The 24,895-nt window shown below is 63.7% G+C and overlaps 1 protein-coding gene across 3 annotated transcripts; it reads left to right on the forward strand.

Moving 5' to 3' along the window:
• Positions 1 to 1,762: 1,762 nt before the first annotated feature.
• On the forward strand, positions 1,763 to 24,664 carry TSPAN32 (tetraspanin 32). Of its 3 annotated transcripts, XM_074371469.1 has the most exons (9): positions 1,763 to 3,895; positions 4,716 to 4,830; positions 5,616 to 5,713; positions 9,101 to 9,175; positions 14,810 to 14,911; positions 15,478 to 15,564; positions 17,322 to 17,405; positions 17,711 to 17,802; positions 18,303 to 24,664. In XM_074371469.1, exons 1-9 carry the CDS (start codon positions 3,830 to 3,832, stop codon positions 18,499 to 18,501), a joined length of 918 nt encoding a protein of 305 aa, XP_074227570.1. In that variant the 5' UTR covers positions 1,763 to 3,829; the 3' UTR covers positions 18,502 to 24,664. The 3 variants fall into 3 exon arrangements, 2 of the variants coding, with proteins under 2 accessions (XP_074227570.1, XP_074227571.1); XR_012509480.1 differs by lacking the exon at positions 18,303 to 24,664 and having other exon boundaries at positions 15,478 to 15,860; positions 17,711 to 17,800; XM_074371470.1 differs by lacking the exon at positions 15,478 to 15,564.
• The last annotated feature ends 231 nt before the right edge of the window (positions 24,665 to 24,895 follow it).

Genomic DNA, 24,895 nt, shown 5'->3' on the forward strand with positions numbered 1-24,895 from the left:
TGTTTCTCCAAAAGAGAGTTGCCCTCCGAGGATGGCAGGACTTTGCTCCAGTCCTGCGGGTGCTGGGCTGGGACCCACCTACAGGAGGGTCCAGACGGCATGCTCACCTGCCACAGACCTCGAGCACCCTGGATGTGCTGGCCGTCCGTGCAGGGCCTGCGGGGTGCCTGGCCCTCCGGCAGCACCTGCTCTCGCTCTGAGCCACGCTCACAACGGGCAGCTAGCTTTTCAGGTCACCCGATTACCTGGCCAGAGTGTCCTGTGCATGTAGCCTCCAGGATCTGCAGAAGCCCGCTAGGCACCACAGTTGACCAGACAGAAGACAACCAGGCAGAAAGACTGCCTCACCCGCCCAGGGCTCAGGAGCGGATGTGCCGGGCGGGCGCATCGGGCTGCTGGGCCGGTTTCAGGGTCCAGGCGGGGGGCACAGAGGAAGCCGGAGGCTGAATTCAGGGTCTCCCCACGGCCCTCAGCCCCACCCCACCCTCATGGGCCAGAGCCCTGCACACAGGGCTGCGGGGAGGTGACACCCTCATGGACGTCCCTGGGGCTCCTCCCCGGGCAGGAGGAGCCATGTCACCGCCTGGTGAGGCCCTCAGGGTCAGGGCAGAGGCCCACCCAGCTCCAGGCCTCAGGGCTGGGACATCTCTGGTGGGAAGGGGCGGCTGTTAGGAAGCAGTGCAGAGGCTGTCCTGGCCCAGGGGAAGAAGCCTCACTGTGGGAAGGGCCTGCTTCAAGGCCGACTCCCCACACAGAGTCCCACAGGCAACTCCCTGGGGAAACTGAGGCAGGGGCAGAGAGCAGATGAAGCGCTGAGCGAATCAGCAGCTGAAAGGGAGGGAACAAGCGGATAAAGGGTGGATGAGAGAGGGAGCCGGGGGGCAGGGGGCGGGTGAGAAGGGGACAGGAGGGCAGGTGGGCAAGTGGGCAGGTGAGCAGGGGGACGGGGGGCAGGTGGACGGGGGAGATCACTGAGTGAGTGACTGTCTTGGTGACGAGCAGTTAACGGAGTGGGGCTCGGCCAAGCACAGGACCAAGAGGTCATGACCCAGTGAGCGGACAGGCGGAGCCAGCTCCAAACTGCGCCCTCTGTGTCAGGAGCCTGGGTTGGCAGACAAAACCATGTTTTCAAATAAAATTTATTTTAGAGCAGTTTTGGATTCACAGAAGAGTTGCAAAGACAGTACCGAGAGCTGGCGTGTTGCACCCCACCCCCGTGTCCCCTAACGTCCGCACCGGTAAGAGCGCGGGACGTTTGTCACAAGGAATGGATGGGTGTTGGTCCAGCACCACTGACTGCAGTCCATACTTCCTCCGGGTCGCTTCAGTCTTCACCTGAATTCCTTGCTCTGCTCTGAGACCCCATCTGGGATCACACACGCTTAGGTACCACCCTGGGCTCCTCTGGGCTATGACAGGTTTCCATGACCTTGAGAGTCTCAAGGAGGACCGCCAGGTACACAGCAGGACACCCCTCTGTCGGGGTTGGTTTGGTGTTTTTGTCCTGATTAGACTAGGGTTGGGGCTCGGGGGAGGAGGACTGCAGGGGTGACGTGACCTTCCATCCCATCCCATCGGCACACACGCCACCAACACGGCTGATGCCTGTGTCGCTGCCCCACTCACCTGGCTGAGTCCCCTGGCCGAGTGTGCCGGTCAGACTCCCTCCCTTCCTGGGTCCGGGAAGGAGGTCGCTCCCGGGGGCTGGGGGTCGGCTCCCCTCCCTGCCCCGGGAGAACCTACACCCGTTATTCGGAACTGACCCGCGTCATTGATCCCGGCGTGCACGCAGACCGGTGTGGGTTCGCGGGCACTTGTTTAACATGGTGAGTTGTCACCCAGCATGCTACTTTCCCTTCTATTCCAGCTGTCCCCGCTTCGGCCGCCGGGACCTCTGCCAGCTGACTCCTGCGATAAAACAGTTTTCAACGAACCAACTAATTATTAGACGAGGGCAGGGACGAGGGGGTAAGAGGAAGGTCAGCGGGCTGCGGTACCAGGTCACACAAACACACGTGGGTGCACACGTGCACACAGACACGCACACACAGACTCGCACACACGTGCACACGCACATCTGCCGTGGACAGGGACAGGAGGTGGCGTCCGTGGCGGGCAGAGGCTCCGCGCCCTGGCCCAGCCCCTCCGGACACAGGCTGCTGCTCTAGGCCCCCTGCTGCCTCCCCCAGGCCAGCAGTGCCCTTGGGCCGGGCTGGTGACCTCAGGGGTCAGAGGTCCGGGCAGCCGGGCAGGGCCAGCAGCTCCCCCACCCTCGGCCCCCACCAGATGCCTCCTCTTCTTGCAGAGGGGCTGTGGGAGCGGGAGGGTGCAGCTCAGCCAGGAAAGGGGGGGTCCCAGGGCGGGGGGAGTGGTGGTCTCCCGCGGGGGAAGGGTGCCGCGGCCAGAAGCTGATCTTTGGAGGGTCTCACCCAGGCTGGATCCCCACAAGGCTAGGCACTGGGGGGCTCCTTTCCTGCTCACGGGAGGGTTGGTGCTGCTTGGGGACAGACAGCGAGGTCACCTGTGCCAAGCTCCCCGGCGCGCAGTAGGCACTTCTCAGGGGCTGGTCAAGAAGGCAGGCCCGGCCTCGGCCCAAAGGGGTTTCCCCGAACCCGGCCCGGAGGTGCCCGGGGCCGACGGCGTCTCGGGGAGGTGGAGGGCGCTGCTTTCCTCAGCGAAGTGGCGCAGCGGTGAGCAGCTCACCTCGGGGGGAGGGAGGGCCGAGGTGGCCGGCCCCCTGCCCACGGCCCTGACGCCCCCGGATCCAGAACTTTCTCTCTTGCTGTCCCCCTCAGGCCACGCCTGGCTCCACTGGCGCCACCTACAGGCCATGACATGGAGGGTCCCCTCGTGCCCCTCCTAGGGGCTGAGGGGCACCTGGCGGGGCTGGGAGGGACGAGGGGTTCTGCCTACCCCCGGCCCGCTCTGGGCAGGGAGAGGAAGGAGGTGGCGGAGCTGCTGACCCGCCATCGGCCCCGTGCTGCTGGTTCCTAGAAACCAAGGTATCGCCACGACCACAGCTGTCTGGGGCACTCGTCCTCCCCGGCTGAGGTCCCCACGTGTCTGGGGACACCCCACGTTGTGAGCCAGGAGGGGGAGGCCACCCCAGCGTGGGTGGTGAGCCTCGAAGGATGACAGCAGGGTCCCCAGCGGTCTGAACGGGCCCAGACCGAACCCAGATGGGCGGTTTCACCAGCGGCCCCTGCAGGCCCACGGGGGCACCCAGCGACCCTCCTGGACAGCGCGGCTCCACATCCCTTGTTTGCAGCCCTGCCCCGTCCCCGGGCTCTCAGTCTTGCTTAAGGACGGATTCATGTTTTGACAAAGCCTCGCTCAGAGGCCCGACGTGGCACGAGTGAGGCCCAGCCCTCCCGCGCCCTCCACACGGCTCTGCTCTAAATCGCTCATCTGTGCCGCTGAGGCGTTGAAAATCAAATTGCTCTTTCAAAAATGTTGTTGTCGCAGGACATTTCAAATGATGTTTCCTAAGACGATGCTTCAACAAGGATGTTCAGATTGGACCCAATCTCCGATTCCTCCAAGGATGACGGCCAAGCATCCCGCTGTCTCGGGCCAGGGCTGGGGGCACTGGGGGGCAGGAGCTGGCCTCGCCACCCCCTTCCTGCCTGCCCTCCTTCCGGGCACCCACAGGCTCAGCTTCCCCGCCGTGTGCTGATAAAAACACACGCTGGGACGTAGCCCCACTCCGGGGCGGGCAGCTGCGGTCGAGGCCCCCGCCCAGCTGGAAACCACAGTGGGAGGGGAGGGCCGGGGAGGGCAGCCGGGAGGGCAAAGGAGGGGAGGGGAGAGGAGACCAGAGGAGACCGCCATGGGGCTCTGGAGTCGAGTCAGGGTGGCCAAATGCCAGATGCTGGTCACCAGCTTCTTTCTCTTGGTAACAGGCGGGCTGGGTGGGACGCGGGGGGGGGGGGTTACTGGACTCCCAGAATTGCGCCCCCACACACACACCAGCCCCGCTCCCCCCATGGACATGCACCCGGTGTCCTGCTGGCAGACTCCCGGGGGCAGAAGGACGGCCCGTGGGCAGGGTCTGTCCTGCCGGTCAGCACAGGGCCTGGAGGAGGCCGGAGGGCCTTGGGGGACTGGGGGACTGGGGTCAGAGGGGGTGTCCCCGGGGGAGTGGGGCAGGGTTTCCTGCCCTGGAAGGTGCTCTCATAGGAATGGGAGGTGAGGGGGCTGCTAGGGGCTGGGGTGGGTCCATTCCTTGCTCTGCAAATGGAATGATCCAAGGCTCTTTGGAGAAGCTAGACAGTGTGTGTGTGTGGGGGGGTGTCTGTGTGAGTGTAGGGGTGTCTGGGTGAGTGTGTAGGGGTGTCTGGGTGAGTGTGTGGGGGTGTCTGGGTGAGTGTAGGGGTGCCTGTGAGTGTGGGGGTGTCTGTGTGAGTGTGGGGTGTCTGGGTGAGTGTAGGGGTGCCTGTGAGTGTGGGGGTGTCTGTGTGAGTGTGCGGTGTCTGTGTGAGTGTGGGGGGGCTGTGTGAGTGTGTGTGTGGTGAGGTGTCCGTGTGCTTGCTGGAGACGTCTACGGGTGAGGGTGTGGTGGGGTGTCTGGGGCCAAGGCCTCCCGAGACCACCCCCAGAAACACCCAGGAGCCCCACAGCTGACCTGTCTCACGTGAGACCGGGAAGCTGGAGGGAGGCTGGTGGGGGCCAGGCCAGGTCCCGTCCTGCCCCCACACGCGGGCCTGTCCCCCCAGCTGCTGGGCGTGGCTGTGGCCGCCATGGCTGCCCTCACCTACTTCGAGGCCCACTTTGCCGTCATTGGCCACGCGTCCTCAGGGAGGACCCCCTATGAGACCATACGCCACTGGGGTAAGTGAGGTCCTGGGCCACCACAATCGGTGAGGGGGCTTTAGGTGCAAAAGGGGCTGGGGAGGAGCCCTGCGCTGGGGTACGGCCCCCCGCGTGGCGCTGAGCTGGGGCAGGGGTGGCGTCAGGGCAGGGGGCTGCCCTGGGGTCCCAGCTGTTCTAGGCCTAGGGTCGGCACGGGTCTCCACCTCCCCCGGGGAGCCTGGGGCAGCTAGGGTGCGTCAGGGGGAATCTGGACCCCGTCCTCTGTGGCCAGGAGGGGTGCTCACCTGGAGAGGGGCCTGCCCAGGATGAGGCTCTGAGCCTGGCTTGGCCTCAGAAAAGAGCAGAGGAGGCCAAGGAGGGGGGAACCGAGGCTCGTGGGGTGGGGGTGGAAGGTCCCCACCCCAGGCCTTCTTGTGCTTTGTAGACCTCATGCTTTTCCCTGAGCCCCGAACCCAGGACTCCCTGGAGCAGGAGGCCTGGGCCCAGGCCTGTACTGATAAGCTTACAGCCCCCGGGGATGTGGCTTCTAAGATAGTCCGAGTGTGGGGAGGGCCGGAAACAGAAGTGGGAGGGACACGGCCCACCGGGGCCTCCTCCCCTCTCTCCCTCTAGGTCCTTCTGGGCGCTGGGAGGAGGAGGGGGTGGCTGGTGGGAGGCCCGCCCCTGCTTGTCACGGAAGGGCCCGTTCAGAGCTTCCAGACACTCAGCACCACCGAGTCGACCTGGGGCTGGAGTTCAGACCCAGGCTCTGTGCACAGGGGACCCCTGCCCTGGGCACCCTGACCTTCCCCTCTCGCACCCAGCCTTCTCTGCAGGGATCAGCCTGGCCGGGCTCCTGACCCTGGCGGCCGTGCTGGGCACTGCAGCCACTGTGAGAGAGGCCCGGGGCCTTATGGCAGGGGTGAGTCCTCCGTGTCCCCTACCCTCTGCCGCCGCCAGGATGGGATCTGGAACTGGTGGGCTGTGAGCCCCCAGAGCCTGCCACCTCCCTCAGTGTCCTGACAGAATCCGAGGCCTGAGGGATGTGGGCCAGGCAGGAACCCTCCGCCCCGGCCCTATCTCACGCATCATCCATGGGGGCCTTAAAAGGCAGAGCTGGCCCTCCCAGGCCCGGAAGCCATTCCCTAAGGCCCAGGGAGTATCTGGTTCTGGGACAGTGGAGGCTCTGGGAAAGGGGTTGGGTGAATTCCATCCCCCTTACGAAGAGGCCCAGGAGACAGGGAGGGACCCTCTGCAGGTCAGGACTGTGCAGGGGCCTGGGGTCCCCGTGAGCTGCTACCAGGGGTGGGTTCTCCCCGTCCCCAGAGGTCCCACAAGCCCCCGACCTCGCCCCACACCAGTGGCCCTTTGTAGCCCCCATACCCACTCCACCATGTGGCCCCGTCTTGGTCCCCACTGGCATGGCCTGCTGCTCCGCCTGCTGTCCCCGCCTCCCCGAGGCTCTCACACGCCCCCCCCCCCAGCCAGCACCTGATGCAGGCCCCCCCACCCCACCCAGAGCCCACTCTGGGCTCAAGCCCCGCTCCTATCACCTGAACTGGGGCCCCGGCTCCTGGCTGGGACTCTGGGACCAAGTCCAGCTTCCCTACAACTCTGCCGGTCCCTCTGCCTCCAGCCCTCTGCTCCTGCCAACCCCACCCCTGAGAGTGGTTCGTGGGGCTCGTGACTCCTAGGAACTCATTCTGGGGGCTGTGTTTCCCTGTGGGGTGGGTGGCTCTGAGGCTGACAACCCTGGGCTCCTGAGGGCAGGAGTCCCCAGGGTGGCAGGGTTCTTGGCCCAGCCTGTGTCAGCAAATGTTTGTTGAATGAATTCTGGGTTGTAAACTTCTCCAAGGGCAGGGACTAAGTCACCTCCTGGAGTTGCAGTGCCGGGCCCTGGGTGTGCTCGGGGAGCAGAGGGGAGTCAGGCAGCACCAGACCTAACCCGGAGCCCGCAGGAGTGTGGGCAGGGCAAGGCTATGTGGACGGCACTAAGACTGGCCTGTGCAGTCTGGCTGCGGCCTGGAGCCCACGGGCCGGGTTGGGAGAGAGGGAGGCCCCAGTGGGAGCTGACCCGAGAGGTGGACTCTCCAGACTCAGGGCTGGAGGGCCGGGCCCAAGGGTCCAGGAGGGGCGGCCTTGGGAGGCCAGCACGCAGCTCCAGGGTCAGCCACCAGGGGGCGCCATAGTGCTGGGCTTAGGGCGCAGGCGGGAAGATGCCTCCGCCAAGGCCCCTGTTCCAAGGTTCCCGGCTCCATCACACCAGCTCCAGCCTGTTCTTGGCCCAGACGGTTCCCAGGGCCTCCCCAGCTACCCACTCCTCGACCGCCCAGCCTTGCACCCTGGTCTGGGGGCAGGGGTCAGTGGGCACCAGGGCCTCGGTTGTACCTCCTGCCGGTTTGTGGGTCAGACCCACGCTGGACGCCAGCTGCACCCCAGCTGCCCGCCCTGGGCCCCAGCCTGGACGCCCTGCGGGGGCTGGGGACCTCACTGCCATGCTGCCCCGGTGAGCGGCGGGCGTGTGTGCATCCTTGTGTGCGTGCATCATCTGGCGGGTCTGTGAGCACGTGCCAGGGAGCCCAGAGCCTTCCCGTCCTGGCGCTCCCCCCGCCCCCTCCTGCCCTTCTCCCCCTCCCCGGCCTCCTCCCAGACCAGCCTCACACACAGGAAATGAAAGGCGTGCAGGCTGGGCGCGGAGCTGGAGCTGGCAGCGGCGCCCAGGAAGCCATTTTGATTTATTTGCATGTTCAGAGTCAGGAGAAAGGACAGCGGGGATCGGCCGGCTGCACCCAGCGCCCCAGCACTGTGGCTGTCCCGGGGATCCGGCCGGCCCTCCGTTCCCCGGGACCCTCTGGACGGCGGGCGGGGCAGGAGGCAGGGAGTGATGCCCCCTCTCCTGAGGAATGAGACGATTCCTGGAAAATGCTGGTCCCCTGAGCTGGCTCCCGGCCTCCAGCCTGGGAGGCAGCGCTGAGCAATGGCTTCCAGATGGGGAAGGTGGCCTTTAGCCAGGCGGGAGGAGGAGGGCGGCGAGGAGGGAGGGCGGGCGGAGGGAGGAGGCGGCATCGCAGGGCTGTCCTGAGACTGAGGCCTTGCGGACCCCTGGGCAGGCAGGAGGGAACACGGGGTGAAGGCCGGAAGGGCTGCCCCTGTGCCCGCACCAAGTTTTAGGGCTGGTGGGGTGGCCCACTGTTCCCTGGAGCCTGGTGGACCCCTCCAGGTGTGGACTGTCTCTCCAACCCCACCCAGCCTGGCCAGGGTCCATGTGTCCGTCTGTGTCTGGGTGTCCCTCTACCGTTGGTCATCGACTCTCCTGGGTGTCACTCTAGTGAGGCTCCTGGGTCAGGAGAGCCTGGCCACCGCCCTTTCTGGGCTGCGGACAGCCCTGGGGCGGTGACATACCCGCTAAGCCGATCTCACTCCGCCCGGGGCTGTGGGCCCGCACAAAGCTGGTGTGGCAGAGCGGCAGGGGGAGCTACACCCGCCTCCAGGCCCCGGGCGGTGTGGTCAGCAGGTGGAGTGACCAACTAGAGCTCCAGGGGAGCCCCAGCCCAAGACCTGAACCTGAGGGTCGCCAGCACACAGTGTTCAGCCTAGGGGTGGGGGCCAGGGTTCCTAGTCTGTGGTGACCCACAAAAGAGCACTGCGGCATGTTTACATTTTGGGGGGTGCATAATGTCCATTCACAAGAGAGAGACTGGCCACCAGAGCAAGAGAGCCCTCGGAGTGACAGGAGGGGACAGGGGCTGGCTGGGCCACGGGGACAGAGTGGGGAGGGGAGCTTCTCTGCCGCGAGTCACACCATCTTGGGACGTCCACCTGGCCACGCTCTCCAGGCTGGAAACCCAGCCCCCAAAACCCCCTGGAGGCACATTTCAGAAAAGAAAACAAAGCCGCCTGCCCCTGCCCCAAAGGCCCGCACTGTCTGAGGGCGGCGGGCAGCCGCGGGCACTTCTTCCTGCCCAGACCACCTGAATCGGGGACGTTTCTGTCCCCAGGTCTGAATCCCAGGTGCGGGGAAGGCGCTGCCTGGCCCTCCCGGGGTCAGCGCCCCTCCGGGCAGCAGCTGCGGAGGGCAGGGTCTCCATCATCCCGGGGACAGCCTGCCTCCCCAGGACAGAGGGTGTTGACAGGCCCTCAGGAGCCAAAACCAGCAATAGGAAAACTCCTGAAAAGGGGACCCCAGGTCTCTCCCTCGGGCAGTGGGGAGCCGGGCTCATGGGCCCAGCCCAGAGGGAGGCCGCCAGGCCACACCATGAACCACAGCACCGCTCACCTGCTCACCTGCCCGCCTCCCTCCTCTGCCCAGGCCTTCCTGTGCTCTGCCCTGGTCTTCTGTGCCCTGGTGCAGGTGGCCTTCTGGAGGTTCCACAGCCCCAGCCAGGTGAGCACCCCGCCTGGCCCCCCTCAGTCCTGGGAGTCCTGTCACCTGCCCGTCACCAGGAGAGAGGGTGGCGAGGGGGTACCCCTGTGGGGACACTGTCTGCCTGGTGGCGGGGTGGGAGCCCAGGACGCCCGACCTATCTGGGGCTAGGAGAGGCGGCTTCTCAGGGAAGGAGAGGTAGGCATAGGTCTAGGACACTAGACCTGCTCACTAAGGCCTCCCTAGGCCCGGAAGGGGGCGCCTGGGCAGCTGGGGGAGGGGGACCCCCCAGCTAGCCTGAGGGACTGATGTGGGGGTTGGGTCCAAAAATGCACTAAAGGGGCTGCCCTCGCAATCGGGTGGGGCAGGAGGGGAGAGACGCCCGTATGGGGTGGGAGGGGCAGGGGCTGGAGGGCCGTGGACAGGTGTCCAGGCCTCACCCGCAGGACAACCACAGTCCTTCAGCCTGAGACCTGCCCTGCCCAGGTCGGGGGGAGGGGGAGTCCCACTTCCGTCTTCACTGTGGGCTCTTCTCCAGGGACATTCGTGTTGGCGGAGGCCGTGCTCATGGTGGGTGAGGTCTCCCCAGCCGGGGTGGGGGTCCTCTGTTTCTTCCTTCCTTCGTCCCTCCACCCCCCCACCCCGTTCTCTGGGTGCTGCTGGTTCAGCAGGGCTCCAGGAGGCTCAGGGCTGGGAGGGAAGGAGGCCCCAGCTCTGGGACATGTGGCCCCGCCCCAGAGAGCAGGGCTGGAAGCCTACAGGTCATGGGTCTCGGATGGGCGCTGACCCCGGGGAAGCCCTCCCAAGCAGCACAGTGGGCTGGGGCAGCCTGGGCCTCCAGAAGCTCCATCTGAACTGGGGGCCCTGAGACAGAGCTGAGAGCCTGCCTGGCTGTGGGGCTGGCCAAGTGCATGAACAGAGCTGACCCCTCCCAGACCAGGACTGGGGATCAGGGCAGAGGAAACTGTGCCCACGAGGCTCAGAGAGAGGGGCAGCAGCCTCTGACTGGCTCCTGTGTGGGGCCTGGGGCCTGGTGGGGGCCAGGAGAGTCCACAGTTGGCTGAGGGTGGGGCGCCGGCGACCCCACTCAGTGGGTACCAGGGGAGGGCACAGAGCAAGGCTGGCCAACACCAGGCCCCCACCACTGCCCTGTGCCCATAGCCCCCAACAGGATCAGGCTTCTCTCCCCAGCGGAGCCGTGAGCCTACAGGCAGCCCCTGGGCTGGTGGGGCGGCCGCAGGAGCACCACCAAGATGCAGGATGTGTTCCCAAAGGGACCTCTTGCCCCACGTCTGCTTCCCAGTGCTGGTCCCAGGCCTCAGGGCCACTGCTGCTCCTTGGCTGAGAGGCTGCAGCTGGCAGACGTGCCAAGGGGCAGGCCTCCCCTTGGTCCCCAGCAGTGGACAAGACTCTGGCAGCAGAACTCGGGCCCCAGCCTGCACCTGTGAGAGCCCTGCCCCAGGCGAGACCCCAAAGCAGCCCCCCAGAAGCTGCGGGGCCAGTGGGTGGGGTCACAGACAGAGACCGGTCCCATCCGGCCAGGCTTTCTGTGACCCTGAGCAGTCCTTTCTCCTCTCATTGTGCCTCAGTTTCCCCATGCACTTAGTAAGGTCCAGCCCAGGAAACCAAGGCCAGTCCAGACAGAGCGTTCTCAGTTCCTGGGCAAAACCCTGTGCGAGCAGCGGGGGACAGGCGATGACTTTTGCCTGTGCGTCAGGTGTCCCCGCAGCCCCGGCCCACTTGCTGCCCGGGCCCCACAAGATGTTCATGCCAGATGCAGAGGCTCGCAGACAGCGGCCGGGTCTGGAGGCCGAGTTTGTGCTGTGTTCTTCTAGGTGTGTGATCACCCTCTCTGGTCCTGTCTTTCCTCACCCACAGAAATGGCCGAATTTCTCCCGACCTTCCAGGGTGGTGGTCACCCCCTTGGTCTGCAGATGGAGGGGGTGGGGGGAGTGCGAGGTCACCCTCCAGAGCCGGGGCAGAAGGTGTCCACCATCCAGGGCTCTTTGCCCTTCCCTGCCCAAAGGTCACCCCAAGCCATTCCCCACCACCCTGGCATCACGTGGGGTCACCCCGCTGTGACCAAATGGAAAAGGTTATTTCCTCTGCTCTTGGAGGGGTCAGAGCCCTGGCATGGTGGCCTCAGCTCTTGGAGGGGCTGGCCAGCAGCCTTGACCAGGGAGACCAGGCAAGACTGGGGTTTTGGCCTCACATTTACCTCCGCCAAGGAGTGATCTGGCCCATTCGAGGGCTGGGTCACCACGCGGGTGGTCCCGGCCAAGAGAGCTGCCAGGGCGCCCCGGGGCCCCATGAGGTTCTCCCGGGGGCGGCTGCAGGCCACCCTCTGTTCTCTGACACCGTGTGTTTAGCGCTCTGAGCCCAGGATTTGCTGTTCTGCAGGGGAGGGGCCATGTGTGCTGGGGCCACAGGCCACAATCCGGCTGGGATTCCCGCACCAGGAAGGGGAGGGAGTGAAAAGCCAGACAGCTCCCAGCTGGGCCGCTTCTCTGTCCCACCCCCGCCACCGTCCCCCACAAAAATCCTCCGGTCTGGTCTGCGCTCCAGCTCACCTCAGGGGCCAGCTCTCGGGCCTGACCCCGGTGGGGGCTGGGGCTTCCTCCCAGACCTTCAGTCCATGAGTTTGTCCAGGCCCATGTGAGCACAGAGGTAGCCCTGTGAGGGTGCTCTGGCTTCAAAGTCTAGGGTCGAAGTCTTGGGGGATCACTTAAGCTTCTTGGGCCTCAGTTTCCTTGTCTGTAAAAGGGGCGTGAGGCCCCGCTGAGCGGGCTGCTGAGTGGCAGGAGTGAGCCTGGGCAGGCCAGGGGCTCAGTGAAACCTGTCTGCACCCCCGAGCCCAAGTCTGTCGTCCATCACCAGGGCCACTGCAGAGCTGGGCACCTGCCAGGGCACCAGGCAGCAAGGGCCGGCCAAGCCTCCCATCCTGTGCCGCCCGACCCGAGAACCTCGGCTGCTGCCTTGGCCTCAGGGCCAACCCTTGCCAAACAGATCCCAGCCTTGGCTCCTCCCTTCCGCAAGGTCCAGCTGGAGGCCCAGGGAGCAGAGAAGGACAAGGGGCCCAGCTGTTTGCACCAGGGGTCCTGGAGCCTAAGCCCAGCCAGGCCTGTCCCCCCTCATTTCCCCCAGCGACCCCCTAAGATATCCTAAAACACAGGGTCAGGATGGCATGTCTAGGGCAACCCTACAGGTAGGGAACTTGAGGACAGAGAACAGGGGCCAGCTGCGTCTTCCGATGGCCCAGAAGCCAGGCCACAGACCCTGGTGGGTGAGGGGTGCCCTCCCCGTTGCCCCCGCTGCTCACTGCACCCGGAGCTCATTCCCTCGGGCCCTGGTAGGCGCTGTGAAGCTGGCAAGGGCTTGCGTTGCGGGGCCTGGGCGGCCGTGCTATGAATTATTATGAGGGCTATTAATTATGCTCCCGCTGGAGTCTGAGAGCCACTCTGCTGCAGTGTCCCTGTCCCCAGACAGGCCTGCCGGGGCAATGAATTGCCCGGCTCCACTTAATAATTCACGCACGGATTAAGTACAGCAGAGCAAAGAGGAGCCTTGAAAGGCTGCCTGTCCTCACAGCTCCCGGTCTGGGCCCCGCCCCTCGAGGCCCCGCCCCGCCCCCATGGTCCAGCAGCCCTCTGGCAAGTGAGCCCACCCCACCCCCTCCCCCGGCTCTGCAGACCACCTGCATGCAGCTCCCACCGGCCACCCCGGAGCTGTCCCCACCCAGGGAGGCTGAGCCTACAGTAGGAGGGCGGGTGGCAAATGGAGGGTTGGGAGGGGTCCACTCCGGTTTTGCAGGGACACCCCAGGCACCTGGCTCCCATTAAGCAGCCCAGAAACCCCCATCCGAAGGGGGCACCCCCTGAAGCTCTGGAAGATGAGGTTTAAAGATCAGGACACCCTGGCAGGGAGCATCCAGCTATCAGGGCCCCATAGACTTGGGACCACCCAACTCACCCCATTTTCTCCTGGAGAAACACGGGCCCTGGAACCTCCACCCAGACCCCCAGGCCTCAGGACAGTCAGCCTGGCCCCCACTGCCAGGCCCGGGGGCCTTGGGCAGGCACCGTGGCTTTGCCCAGCCTGCTGCTTTACCTGAAGGAGAAGCTGGTGGTCCCTGCTTCTGGGGTTGTGGGGGAGACGCGCAGCTCAGCCACCAGCAGGCTCACTCCTGCCAGTACTACAGCAACGATACCCCTCCTCAGAGGTGCCGGGGCTCCCCGAGCCCTGGTGGCGGGGGGGCTGGAACCCCAGGGTGGTTGAAGCTGGCCTCCTTGTCACAGCCTCCTCCCCCACTGGCCCCAGACCGGCCCCACGAGACCCCCAGTCCTCACCGGGACCTCCTCCCACGAGGACACAGCAGCCTGGCAGGTCTCCACCCTCATTTCACTGGAGGAAACCGTGGCTGAGAGAGAGGGCCCCTGGCCAGGCCTCCTGCAGGGGTGGCCAGCCTGGCGCCTGGCCCCCAGCCCAGGACGCTGCCCACCTCTCAAAGAGCAGGGGACAAACCCGCTGGCTGAGTCTGGGATGACTCTCGGAGAGAGGTCTCAGCTGGGAGGGTTAATTAGCCCTGGGAGAGTTGCTGGGTTCCTAGCCGGGCACCGGGGCTTCGGACGACACTGCCCGCCTGCCCCAAGTCCTCTGGGCTCGGGGTGGGGAAGCCACCCTTCCTTTCTGGAGTTCGGGAGTGAGTAGGAGAGCCGGCAAAGGTCCTCTGCTCGCCCTCAGGCCTTTGGGGCACTCCTGAGCACCTGTCAGCTTGTCCCAGCAGTCAGCCTGGCGTGGAACTGGGAAAGGAAGGGAGGGAGGGCTCAGGGTCTCTGAGGTGGGAAAGGAGGCATCAGAGGGCAGGGGAGGTCAAAGAGGCCCTGCCAGGTAGACCAGAGACCCCAGAGCAGTCATGGAAGCCTTCCTGAAGGAGGCAAGATTCCAGTTCGTCTCTGAAGAAATAACTTGGCAAGGGGAAGGCATTTCCGTTTGGGGGGACAGCATGAGGAAAGGCACAGAAGGGGATGCCTAGGCGGGCAGAGGCAATGAGGTCTGGATGATGTTGGGGCGTAGAGTGAAGGCAGAGCCGGCCAGGCCCCTGTTGCTACCCTCCCCTCTCCAAGGGGCCTCGTCTGCCCAGAACTGGCCCTGGGTGCCCACAGCCAGCTCTGGGCAGACCTGCATTGCCTGGAACCGAGCTGCCTGGGCTTTCGAGAATGCAGTGGATGGTTCTGGGTAGAGGCCTAGAGCGTCACTGGGGGCTGAGCTCCTGGCATGAGGCCTCCCCTGGCCTTCCCCCACTAGGCCCATCATTGGCTTTTCCTGCCCCATTGCCCGTCTCCAGATCAGCAGAAGCAGGAGGGCACCGGCCAGGCCCTCCTTGTGCTGTGAGACCAGAGCTGGGGGCGGGCAGTGCAGCCCCTGCCCCTGGTCGATCCTGCAGGACCCCTCGGGAGTAAGAGTGGCATTAACAGCCATTCCTGGGGAGAGGTCCCCACAACTGAAATATGGGGAACCTCTGTGAGCAGCTGCCCAGGGGACACAGTCCCTGCTCTCGGGGGGGCCCGGCAGAAGGAGAAAGGGGCCTTTGGGCAGCTTCCCGGAGGTGGGGGGATTCAGCAGTGCAGCAGCCTTCCTGTGATGCTCGCGGTACAGGTGGAGGATGCCGTGCTGGACACCTACGACCTGGTGTATGACCAGGCGGTGAAGGGCTCGGATGGAATCTGGCGGCAGGAGCTGGTGGCCATCCAGGACACGGTGAGCATGGTGGGGGCCGCCCCCTCCCTGGGCAGCTCTGGGCAGGTCGGCTACCCCTGGTAGACTGTGACTCAGAAAATGTGCACAGGGGAGACCCCAGAATCAGCCGGCTGGGGGCCAGGTGCTGAGCAGGAGGGCCTAGGACACCGTTCACCAGTGCCCCGGGGTTGGGGGAACAGCGGGCTCCTGTCCCCCCTCTGCCTTGGACAGGATCGGCTACGGAATCTGCAGGGCCCAGAGTACAGGGAAAGACCCCTGTCCAAAACTGGTGAAGAGTTTCTGGACAGTGACAGCACAGCACTGACAGGTCCCCATGACTGCCGGCGCTGGCCCTGGCAGGGGGGCCGCCAGCCAGGCAGGCCGGCCACGCGACAGGGAGGGGCTGGGCTGCCCAGGGCCCCCCACAGAGCCAGCAGCATCCCCCTGGGCCACAGTCCTGGCCTCCCCGGGGCCCCGGCTCTGCTGGACCTGCCCAGTCATTCGGCCTCTTTGCGCCTCAGTTTCCCCGCCTGCCCGGCAGGGACCCCGGGGCCCTGAGAGCAGCTGCCCCTGGTCTGCCTTTGCAGTTTCTGTGCTGTGGCAAGGGCTCTCCCTACGGCCTCCAGGGGAGCTCGGAAGCTGACCTGTGTCGGGGAGAGGCGGCTGCAAGACAGGTGAGGGGGCCAGGCCAGCCAAGACCCCCGTGGCCTCCCCCAGACCACAGGGGCTGCCCATGGCAGGCAGACGCAGGGAAGGCTGCAGTGGCTGAGGCCGCAGCGAGGAGCTGGGCCGGGCTGGGAGGACTTGACCCCCTCCTCCAGGCTGGGTGGGGCCAGGCTCCAGTCACTCCTTACTGCTTCACAGAGCTCCCAGCTCGGGGGCTCCCCAAGGCCAGGTGCAGGGCAGGGCACCTGAGACGCCACCATCAGAAGCCTCTAGGAGGGCAGGGGGCCAGTGACAGACAAGCGGGGTGAGCAGTGCTGAGGGCCCAGAGCAGTAGTGGCCAACTCTGCCTGGGTGGCGGGGCCGACGTCCGGGGGTCCCCGCAGAGCCAGGAGGGCGTTCCAGGGAGGGTCAGCCCGGGGTCGGGGCTTCCAAGACGGAGCAGCAGAGACAGGGAGGCCACCTTCCCTCCTGCCGCCCGCCCCCCCCCCGCTCCCCCACCGCCCCAGCTCCCCTCCCCCGCTGTCCAGGAAGTAAACTCACCCCAATCTCTAGCCAGGCTCTTGGCCCCCCTCCAAGAAACAGACAGGAGGATGCATATGGCTCGGGGCCCAGCCAGGGATGGAGCCAACACAGCGCCACCGGGCCCTCGTGCTGGGAGGGGCGGGGGCGACGGAAGGCCCAGTGTGCAGGGAAGGGGGTGGGTCAGGAGGCCTAGTCATGCCACCCAGGGAGACGCCGCAGGACCCCGTCTGCAAAGTGGGCTGAGGGCCGGCTTCCTGTGCCTTCTAGAATGTCAGGGGCCATGGGGCCGACTGGAAAGGCCTTGTGGGTAGGGACACTGAGGCCAGCACAGAGGGTGGACAGGCCGCCCTGGGGGAGGGGTGTATCCTGGGCGGTGGTCTGACCCCGAGCTGCCTTCCAAGAAGTGCGACCGCACAGGGGGGTCAGGACTGGTTAGGGTTCTTTTCCCCACAGGGCGCCCTGGGAGGCTAGGTCCTGGGCGCCGGAGGGCCCAACCTCCAGGGCAGCTGGGGCTGGTCCCCATCCCAGGAGTGAGCAGGGGCTGGGTTCCAGCCGGGGCCAGAGGTCCAAGCAGAAGCAGGGAGGTCGCAGGGCCCAGACTCTGTCAAGTGAATTCATGGACAGATGGACGGGCAGACAGGCACCAAGCCGGCCTCCTCTCCCTCCCCGTCTTGGCCTTCAGAACCGAACCCTGCATGTCCCACACTAGACTTCCCTGCCCCAGCCTGTCTCCAGTTGCCACGTCCCTCCCCCAAAGCCGAACGCCACCATCTAAAGTGGTTCAGAGACGGGACCGCCACCTCCCTTTTCCTTGGAGACAGAGGCCCCGGGGCTGCCGGGCTAGGAGCTGGGAGTGGAGGATGGAGCCGGGACAGCCTGGGCACCCCACAGCCCTCCACCAGCCGCTCCTCTGCCCTCCCTGTCAGCCAGCACCCTCTCCTCAGCCAGCCACGTAGACCTGTCCAGGGAGCCGGGCGCACCGCCCCACACGGGCAGGTCGGGGGACGCCCCGAGGAGGGCGCCGGCTGGGCCCCTGGGAGCTGCCAGGGGTCCCCCTGCTCTTTTCGCTTGTTTCCGGTGCCTGACCCAGCGCTCCGGGGCGGCTGTCCCGGGGCGTGCCGACCCCGAATTCCCTTCCCCTAGCGTTCTTCCTGGGTGGGCTGTGCAGCCCCACGCGTCGGGGCGGCGCCCTGCCCTGGGCAGGGAGGGGTGGGCGGGCCCACATGCGCTGCTCTCTGCCCAGGACTGCCTGCAGGCCATCGTGAGCTTCCTGGGGACGCTCGGGGTCGTCGTGTCCACCCTGATCAGCCTCGGTCTTGTCTCCACGGTACCCTCTTGGCCCCTCCCTGCCCCTCCCCCCGCCACCCCCACGGTCCCCCCCCCCCCAGATGGAAGAGCAGGGCTGGGAAGCTCCAGGCTGGGTCTGGTGTCCTGGGGACCAGCAGGGCTCGCCCTGCACAGAAAGCAGGGAGGGGCAGGCCGCTGATCCAGGGAGGGGCCTGGGGGTGCCGGGGCCCCCCTCGCTCCCTCCCCCACACAGCTGGGAACCCTGCCCAGCCCAGCAACTTCCTGGGGAGGCATGGAGACCCCTCCCTGGAGCCGCCTGTGCAGGGGCCCCACCGCCTCCCCCAGGTATCCGCCATGCTGCTCAGCGCCTTCCTCAGGTTCGCCATCCACTCGGGCTGCAACTTGGACCGCAGAGGCAAATACACCCTCGGCCCGCGGTAGGCCCGCCCGCCCCGCACCCCCTCCCTGAGGGGTCCTGCAGCCCCCAGCTCCTATGCCCGAGACCTCTGCCTCTGCCCCGCGGGGGGGGGGGGCCCAGGACCAGGCCGAGGCCAGGACTCTAGAGGAGGGGTTCCAGGGTGGCTGGGCACACTGAGGGGCCCCCACGCACTTCACCCTGCGGCCCCCAACCCTGCCAAGACCTGGCCCCACAGGTGCCGTCTCCACCAACAATGAGAGAGGTGCTTCTGGGCTCCCAGGCCAGCCCCCAGCCAGGACCTCTGATCCGGGGAGCCCCAGGGAAACCCAGGGCTCCCCTGCCCAGGGAGCAGGGAGGACCTGGCCCCAGTGGCCCAGCGGCCCCTCTGTCCCTTCCTGCCATCTGCTCCATTCCCTGAACCACTCGCTCTGCCCGGCCATCTGGGCAGCCTCCCTGCCCGGGCATCCTGCCTGCCCTGCTGCATCCTCAGACGGCCTCACAGTCCCCCTGCATCCACAGGGCCCATGGCTGCCGGCCCCAGGAGCCCAGATTCTCCGGACGCTACCAGCAGAGGCCTGCAGCTCACCACCCATCTGAAGCGGATGCTCTCAGGGGCCACCTGGGTCCCAGCAGACAGTCGGGGGGCCCTCGGCTGCTTCAGGACACCCCCCTTCCCACCCATAGAGGCAGAGATGCCCCGGCCTCGTCCCACCTGTGAGCCTCAGCAGGAGAGGATGCGCTGTCTTCTTCCACATCGTGGTGGGAGGGGGAGGACGGGGACCCGGCCAGATATGAGGGACCAGGGGTCCCTCACAGACTCCGGGAACAGGCTGCGCAGGAAGCAGGGGGCAGGCTGAGCTGGGCTCTCTGCCTTGAGTCTCACAAGGTCAAACCGAGGGTGGGTCGGGCTGGATGACCCTTCTCTGCGCAGCTGTGGCACCGATGCCCCCCCTTTGCATGCTGTCAGGGGGCCACCCTGCTCCTCGAGACCGCCCCCCTCCTTCTCACGTGCCTCCATCCTCAAGTCAGCGTGGTAGGCCGGCTGCTGCGAGACTTCCTCTGACACCCCCGTCCAGCGGCCGGAGAGCTCTCTCCGCTTTCAAAGGCTCCAGTGGCTGCATGAGGGCCACCGGGTCACCTCCCTGTCGTAAGGAGAAATCACATTTTCCGTGATGCTGTGTTCACAGATCCCAGGGACTTAGGCAGGGCACTGGGGTGGGGGACGCATTTGAGAAATTCTGCCACAGCCTCTCCCACCCGACCTCCAACCACCTGCCTGGTGAGTTCTCTCTAACCAGCTGTCCCACGGTGTGCATCCTCTGCTCAAAACCCAAAGTCCTGGGTGGAACACCCAATGGCCCAGCCTAGGCCAAGGCCCCAGCACGGCTGACAGAGGAAGAGGGAACGTGGGGCCCTTTGACCTTCCACAGCCGGAGCTCAGCCCTGCCCCGGCCAGCACTACACAAAGCCAGCCCCCTCAACCCTAGAAGCAGCCTCCTGGGGCAGGCGGGGAAGGGGGACAGAGTGACAGACGCCCACTGCAACCCACCCCTTGTGTTTCCAATCACACGCACTCCCCTCCCACACTTGCACTTCCAAAACCAAGGCAGCTCCCGCCCAACATCGAGCAGCAGCTGCCCCACATCCGGAGTTGCACAGACCTCGCCCCGGAGGGAGGAGCCCCAGGTCTCCTGGTTCTGCGCTGGGTGGCCATCCCTGCCCCGGGGGTGTGCGCCCCTCTCCTGGGCCCGTTCTCAACTTACTGAATAAACTTTGCAGAAGCACCAGCTCTACACCCTGGGTGCAGGGGCTGCTCCTTCCCCAACAGACTGGCAGGCTCCCCAGCTCCACCCCTCCCCCGTTCCAAGTTCTCTCGCTGGTCCGAGTGCATCTCCTGCTGGGTGAACCCAGCCTTCGCTTCAGAGGAAGGCCTTTGTCCAGTGGTCGCTCCCTGCCACCAACTTTCATTACCAGGTGCGCAGGAAGAGGAGAGACCAAGGGGACGCCACATCGCACCCACGCTGAGTAGCAGCGCCTCGTTTCCTCTTGATAGGGTCACCTGGCCGTCACCACGGACAGCCCCTCTATGGTCTCTTAGCCCAGTGGCGGAGGAGCCCCAGGTGAGCCAGGTGGGACCCCCAATTCCAGCTCAAAGACACTGGTTTCATTCAATGCATTCCTTTGTTGGTGACTAAAATCTCTACACCAGAAGAGTGGAGGCCACCAGGGCCCAGAGGCAGACTTTGGGGATTGGCTCGTTCGTTCTAATCACAAGAGGTGTCCCCCACCCCCGCATCCTGCTCTGGGGAAATGGTGCCGTGGACGAGCACGTCCTGCAGGACACAGTGCAGGGTCACGGGGCTGTCCCGTGGCCATGGCCCTAGATGATGCCCGAGGCCCGCCCGCCACCCCCAGGGTCACCTCTTTGGAGAAGCAGGGTAAACGGCAGCCGTCGGGAAGCCCACAGGCATCCCCCCTTGCCCGTTCCTTCGGCTGTAAAGTCAGTTCCTTGGCCAGAAACGATGGTGCCTGGGGGACCCAGACGTAAAGAAGGCTTTAAGTAAGTAAATGGGGAAAGTGCGGGCGCAGGCGGGGAGCAAAGCCCAACCCAGGGTGAGGGCCAAGTTCAGTGGGAACAGCCACTCCCCCCATGAAGGGGGACCCTGATGTTTGCTGTCCGGTCCATGTGGCGGGGCGCCCAGGCTGGACAGGACTTCTAGGGGCAGCTGGGAGGCTGGTTCCACGTGAGATTAGCACTTGAAGGGGTGGACTCAGGAGAGCAGATGGCCCTCCCCCGAGTGGGTGGGCACCGTCCAGTCCACCGAGGGCCCTAGGGGAACACAAGGCGGAGGGAGGGAGGACATGCCCTTTCCTGCCCCACCCACCTAATGCTCTCCTGTACCCAGACCAGGGTTACACCATCCACTCCCCGGGGTCTCAGGCCTCCAGACTCAGCTTGAGGGGCATCACCACACTGGCCTGCCTGGGGCTCTGGTTTGCAGATGGCAGGTCATTCCCAGCCTCCATCACCATGTGCACCAATTCCTCATAACACATCTTTTATAGAGAGATGGGTAGGCAGATAAACAGATGATAATGGATGGATGGATGGATAGATGGGCAGATACAGAGACAGATATCTCCCTGGTTCTGTTTCTCTGGAGCATCCTGGCCAATACAGGGCTCAAAGTTAGTGAACCTGCTGGCAGGTGTCCTGTGAAGATGCCAGGTTGCAATGCAGAATTGGACGCTGCTGCGCTGGCTGTAGGGGTGTCCGGGTGAAACTCGGTGGATGGACCCATGGGAGGCTTCCCTTCTGTCCTCTGTCAGCTTTGCACAAGGCCACTGGGCGGCATGAGGGTGGCTGGGAAGAGACTGCCTGCCTGCCACGGGGGTGCAAGAACCTTACAAGGATCCAGACACCCCACCTCACTGGGCAATGGGGAGCTGCCAGGCCTGCCCAGCTATGGGACCCAGTGGACAAATGACACTGACATCAGGACGGGCAGTTCAGGTCAGCCTCTCCCTGGGCCGAGAGGGGAGCCAAATGCTGAGTCACAACAGGAGGTGAGGTCCTTGCAAAGAGTGTGACAGTGCCCCTCGCAGGACTGGCTCTGGTACTCTCCATCGCAGCTTTGTGGCCACCACTGGGGCCGTGGGGTCTCTGGGTCACAAGGACCAAGCCATGTGGCCACTGGGGCACCTCCGCTGGCTCTGCACCTCGCACAAAGCCAGCCACCCGACATGCTGCCTGGATGCAGGTAGGGGCAGAAGGGCAGATGCCCAAACTCCGGAAGCGCTGTGCACAGGTGACCAAGGCCCGGAGGGGACACACCTGTGTTCACTGGACCCAGAGAGGACTTCTGTTTTCACAGGGTTTACTTCTCACTCTGCAACAGTGATTTTCACCCAAGCGACCTGCCGCTTCCTCCTCCAAGTTCCATCAGCACAGTGTCTGGGGGTGGGGTGGCATCGGGTAGACGAGTGGTCAAGGTCCCCATGAACTCAGCTGTGGCCAAGAGCCCAAGTGTCCACGTGGTCCTGAGGCAAGACCACACTCCTGACCTTCCAAGTGAAAGCAAATGGCCTCTCGGGACAGACCCAAAAATGCAAAAACCAAAGCAGGCATTCACTGGCTGAGCAGCCGCGGGCCCGGTGCGCTGCCTGCCTCCGCATGCTCCGACTAAGAGCGCCTGGCACTACGGCTGTGCTTATGCCAGCACCAGATCGCAAGGCCCACCCGCCCCACGGAGCGAGGCTCGCGGCCTGACAACCTGATGCAGCGCTACACCCAGAGGCGGGACCTCTGCGTCCCTGCGTGTACATGTGCCCACGCGGGGCATCGCCCAGCTGTCCGCCAAGCATTCGTAACAGTTCCAGGGCTCACAGCAGCGCACACGTGTTCTGGCAGTTACCTCCCCTCGCCCACTGATTTAGAACTTCTATAGGTGTTCCAAGGTGTCACACTATAGTTTGAATTTCTGGTTTCCTTCTTATTACCCAGGTTTTCATGTTTATTGGCCATTTCTGTATCTTAATCTGTGAAATGCCTGTTCATGCAACTTGCCCGTTCTGGGGGTTGGATCTTGTGTCTCTTTCTTCTGATTTGCGGGGAATTTTTTATGCACTACTGGGTGGCGTTCATCTGTTGCACATCTGTATTGAAAACGTTGTGTGTTTGTGAATTGACTTTCACCTTCTTTATAGTGACTTCTGGTGAACAAATGTTTTCTTTTTTCACCTTGCGGTGGAAACTTGAATACAGAAAAGAAGTACAAAGAATAACACAGTGTAGAGGGAGGGTGGGGCTCAGTGATGGAGCGTGTGCTTAGCATGCACAAGGTCCTGGGTTCAATCCCAGGACCTTCATAAAAACAAATATGTAAACAAATAAGTGAATAAGCTTAATTACCCCCCCAAAGAAAAAAGAAAGAATAACATGATGAACACACATGTGTCCACCATGATGGCTAACCTTATGTGTCACCTTGGCCAGCCCTTAGTGCCCTGCTGTTTGGTGAAACCCCAGCCGAGATGTTGTGGTGAAGGTATTTTTTAGAGGAAATTAGCACTTAAGTCAGTAGACTTTGTGGTAAAGCAGGTCACCCTCCATCTTGTGGGTGGGCCTCACCCAGTCAGTCGAAGGCCTCACACACAAAGACTGAGTTTTCCCAGAAAAGGAGGAATTCAAACTCAAGACTGCAACGTAGGGCACCTGCCTGGGTTTTCTGCCTGCCAGCCTGCTCACAGAGCCCAGATATGCTCCCCCTACAGCTGCACAAGCCAGTTCCTTACAAGAGCTACCTCACTCTCTCTGCACATACACATGCCCACATTCAGACACACACATACCGCACACTGACTTTAAGTTGTGTGTATGTGTACGTTTCTTCAAGTAACTTACGTACATTTTGACACTTCCACCAGAAATAGATAAGCAATTCAGCAAGTTCAGCGTTCACCTCCAAAAATGGAAGCTACTCCCCAGGGAAACTGCAGTCCCGTTTATCCCCTGTCACTAAGGTAACAGTCGTTCCCTCATAGCACTGAACACATCACCCACATTCAATTTCCATCCTGTCCCCCACGAGCTCTCATTGCTGGTTTGCTCAGGCCGACAGTCAGTCAAGCCCCCGGCTTTGGGTGTGTCTCTTCAAGTCTTTCCTAATTTACAGCAGTTTCCTGCCCCCCTCCAGCATTTTTTCCCAGCCACTAACTCCCATCAGGAGCCAGCGTCAGGTGCCCAAAGATCCCAGATTCTGGAGGTGACTTCCTCGTGGTGCCATTTTACATGCTCCTCTCTCCCCTGCTTTTCTGGTAACTGGAGGTCACACGGGAGCTCAGTCTCTTTGGCAGAAACCCTCCACGGGTGAGGCACGGTGGCCCCCGCTGCTCATAGCCAGGGAACACTGCACCTGCCTGTCCCACGTTAGTGAGGCTAAGTTTGGTCACCAGGGGACACCAGGTAGTTCCACTGTTGGGTTGTAACTCTCATTTGCCGTGAGAAAGCACTCCATGGACGTCCTGGTGGTAACCAGCCCCACAGCAGGCATCCCACTCCGGGCTGCAGCGTCCACTGACTGTCCTTGCCCAAATCGATGACGCCACTCGATGGTACAAGGTGGTGAGTTTCTAACTGTGGTGCCAGCATCTAAGTTAGTCCTGGAGACCCCTGCCCCTGAGAGTCACTCCCAAGTGCAACCCCCTTCTCTGGAGTGTAGGCTGGATCTGCTGAGTGACTTACTTCCAACCACTGAATGAGGTTAGAGTGATGGGAAGTCTTCCCAGATGAGACGCAGCTTCCATCTGCCCCTGGCTGGCTCTGCTGGGGGCCTGCTGCCATACTGGGGGCTGCCCTGTGGGAGGCCCACGTGGCAGGGGAAGGAGGGTGGCCTCCCGCCAACAGCCAGCAGGGAAGAATCCTGCCCACAACCAGCAGGTGACCTTGGATGTGTGTGATCCCCGGCCGTGCCTTCGGATGAGACCACAGCCCAGCCACTGGGGGCCACCTTGTGAGACGCCAGCTAGAGAGTCCTGGGGCTTATCCTGTGAGAGAGCCTGGGGCTGGGGACTCGGCACTAAGCCGCCCTCGGGCTCCTGACCTGCAGAAACTGAGACCATAAATACTTGCTGTTTTAGATGACTACACTTTGGGCTAATTGGTTACACAGCCGTAGACAGCTAATAAGCTGACTTTGCCATCCCTTCTGTGCTCCTTAGGTGGCCCTTCTTTGGAAAGACATCCTTTCATTCACCAATTGAGACTACCTGGGAACCTGGGGGAATCTCAATTTTATTTCTTCTTGAGCCAGTTTGGTCCATTTATAATTCTCTATCAGTGTTTTCATTTCATCAATGCTTCCGAATTTCATGACCTATAATTTTCGTGAACACTCTATTTGGAAATAATTACAGCTTCACAGGAAGCTGCAAAGAAATGTACAGGGAGGTGCATGCACACTTTGCCCCCCCCCCCAGGAAGTCTGCTGTCACAGCTCCCAGGCGTGGGTCTTACAGATGCTACTAAGAACATAACCGACAGGAAGATGGGGAAAGTCATGGGCAGAGTCAGGAGACTCCTGCTAGCTGGTGGGAATCTTTAGACTGTGATC

This window comes from Camelus bactrianus, chromosome 10 (genome assembly GCF_048773025.1).
Source record: "Camelus bactrianus isolate YW-2024 breed Bactrian camel chromosome 10, ASM4877302v1, whole genome shotgun sequence".
Lineage (NCBI taxonomy): Eukaryota > Metazoa > Chordata > Mammalia > Artiodactyla > Camelidae > Camelus > Camelus bactrianus.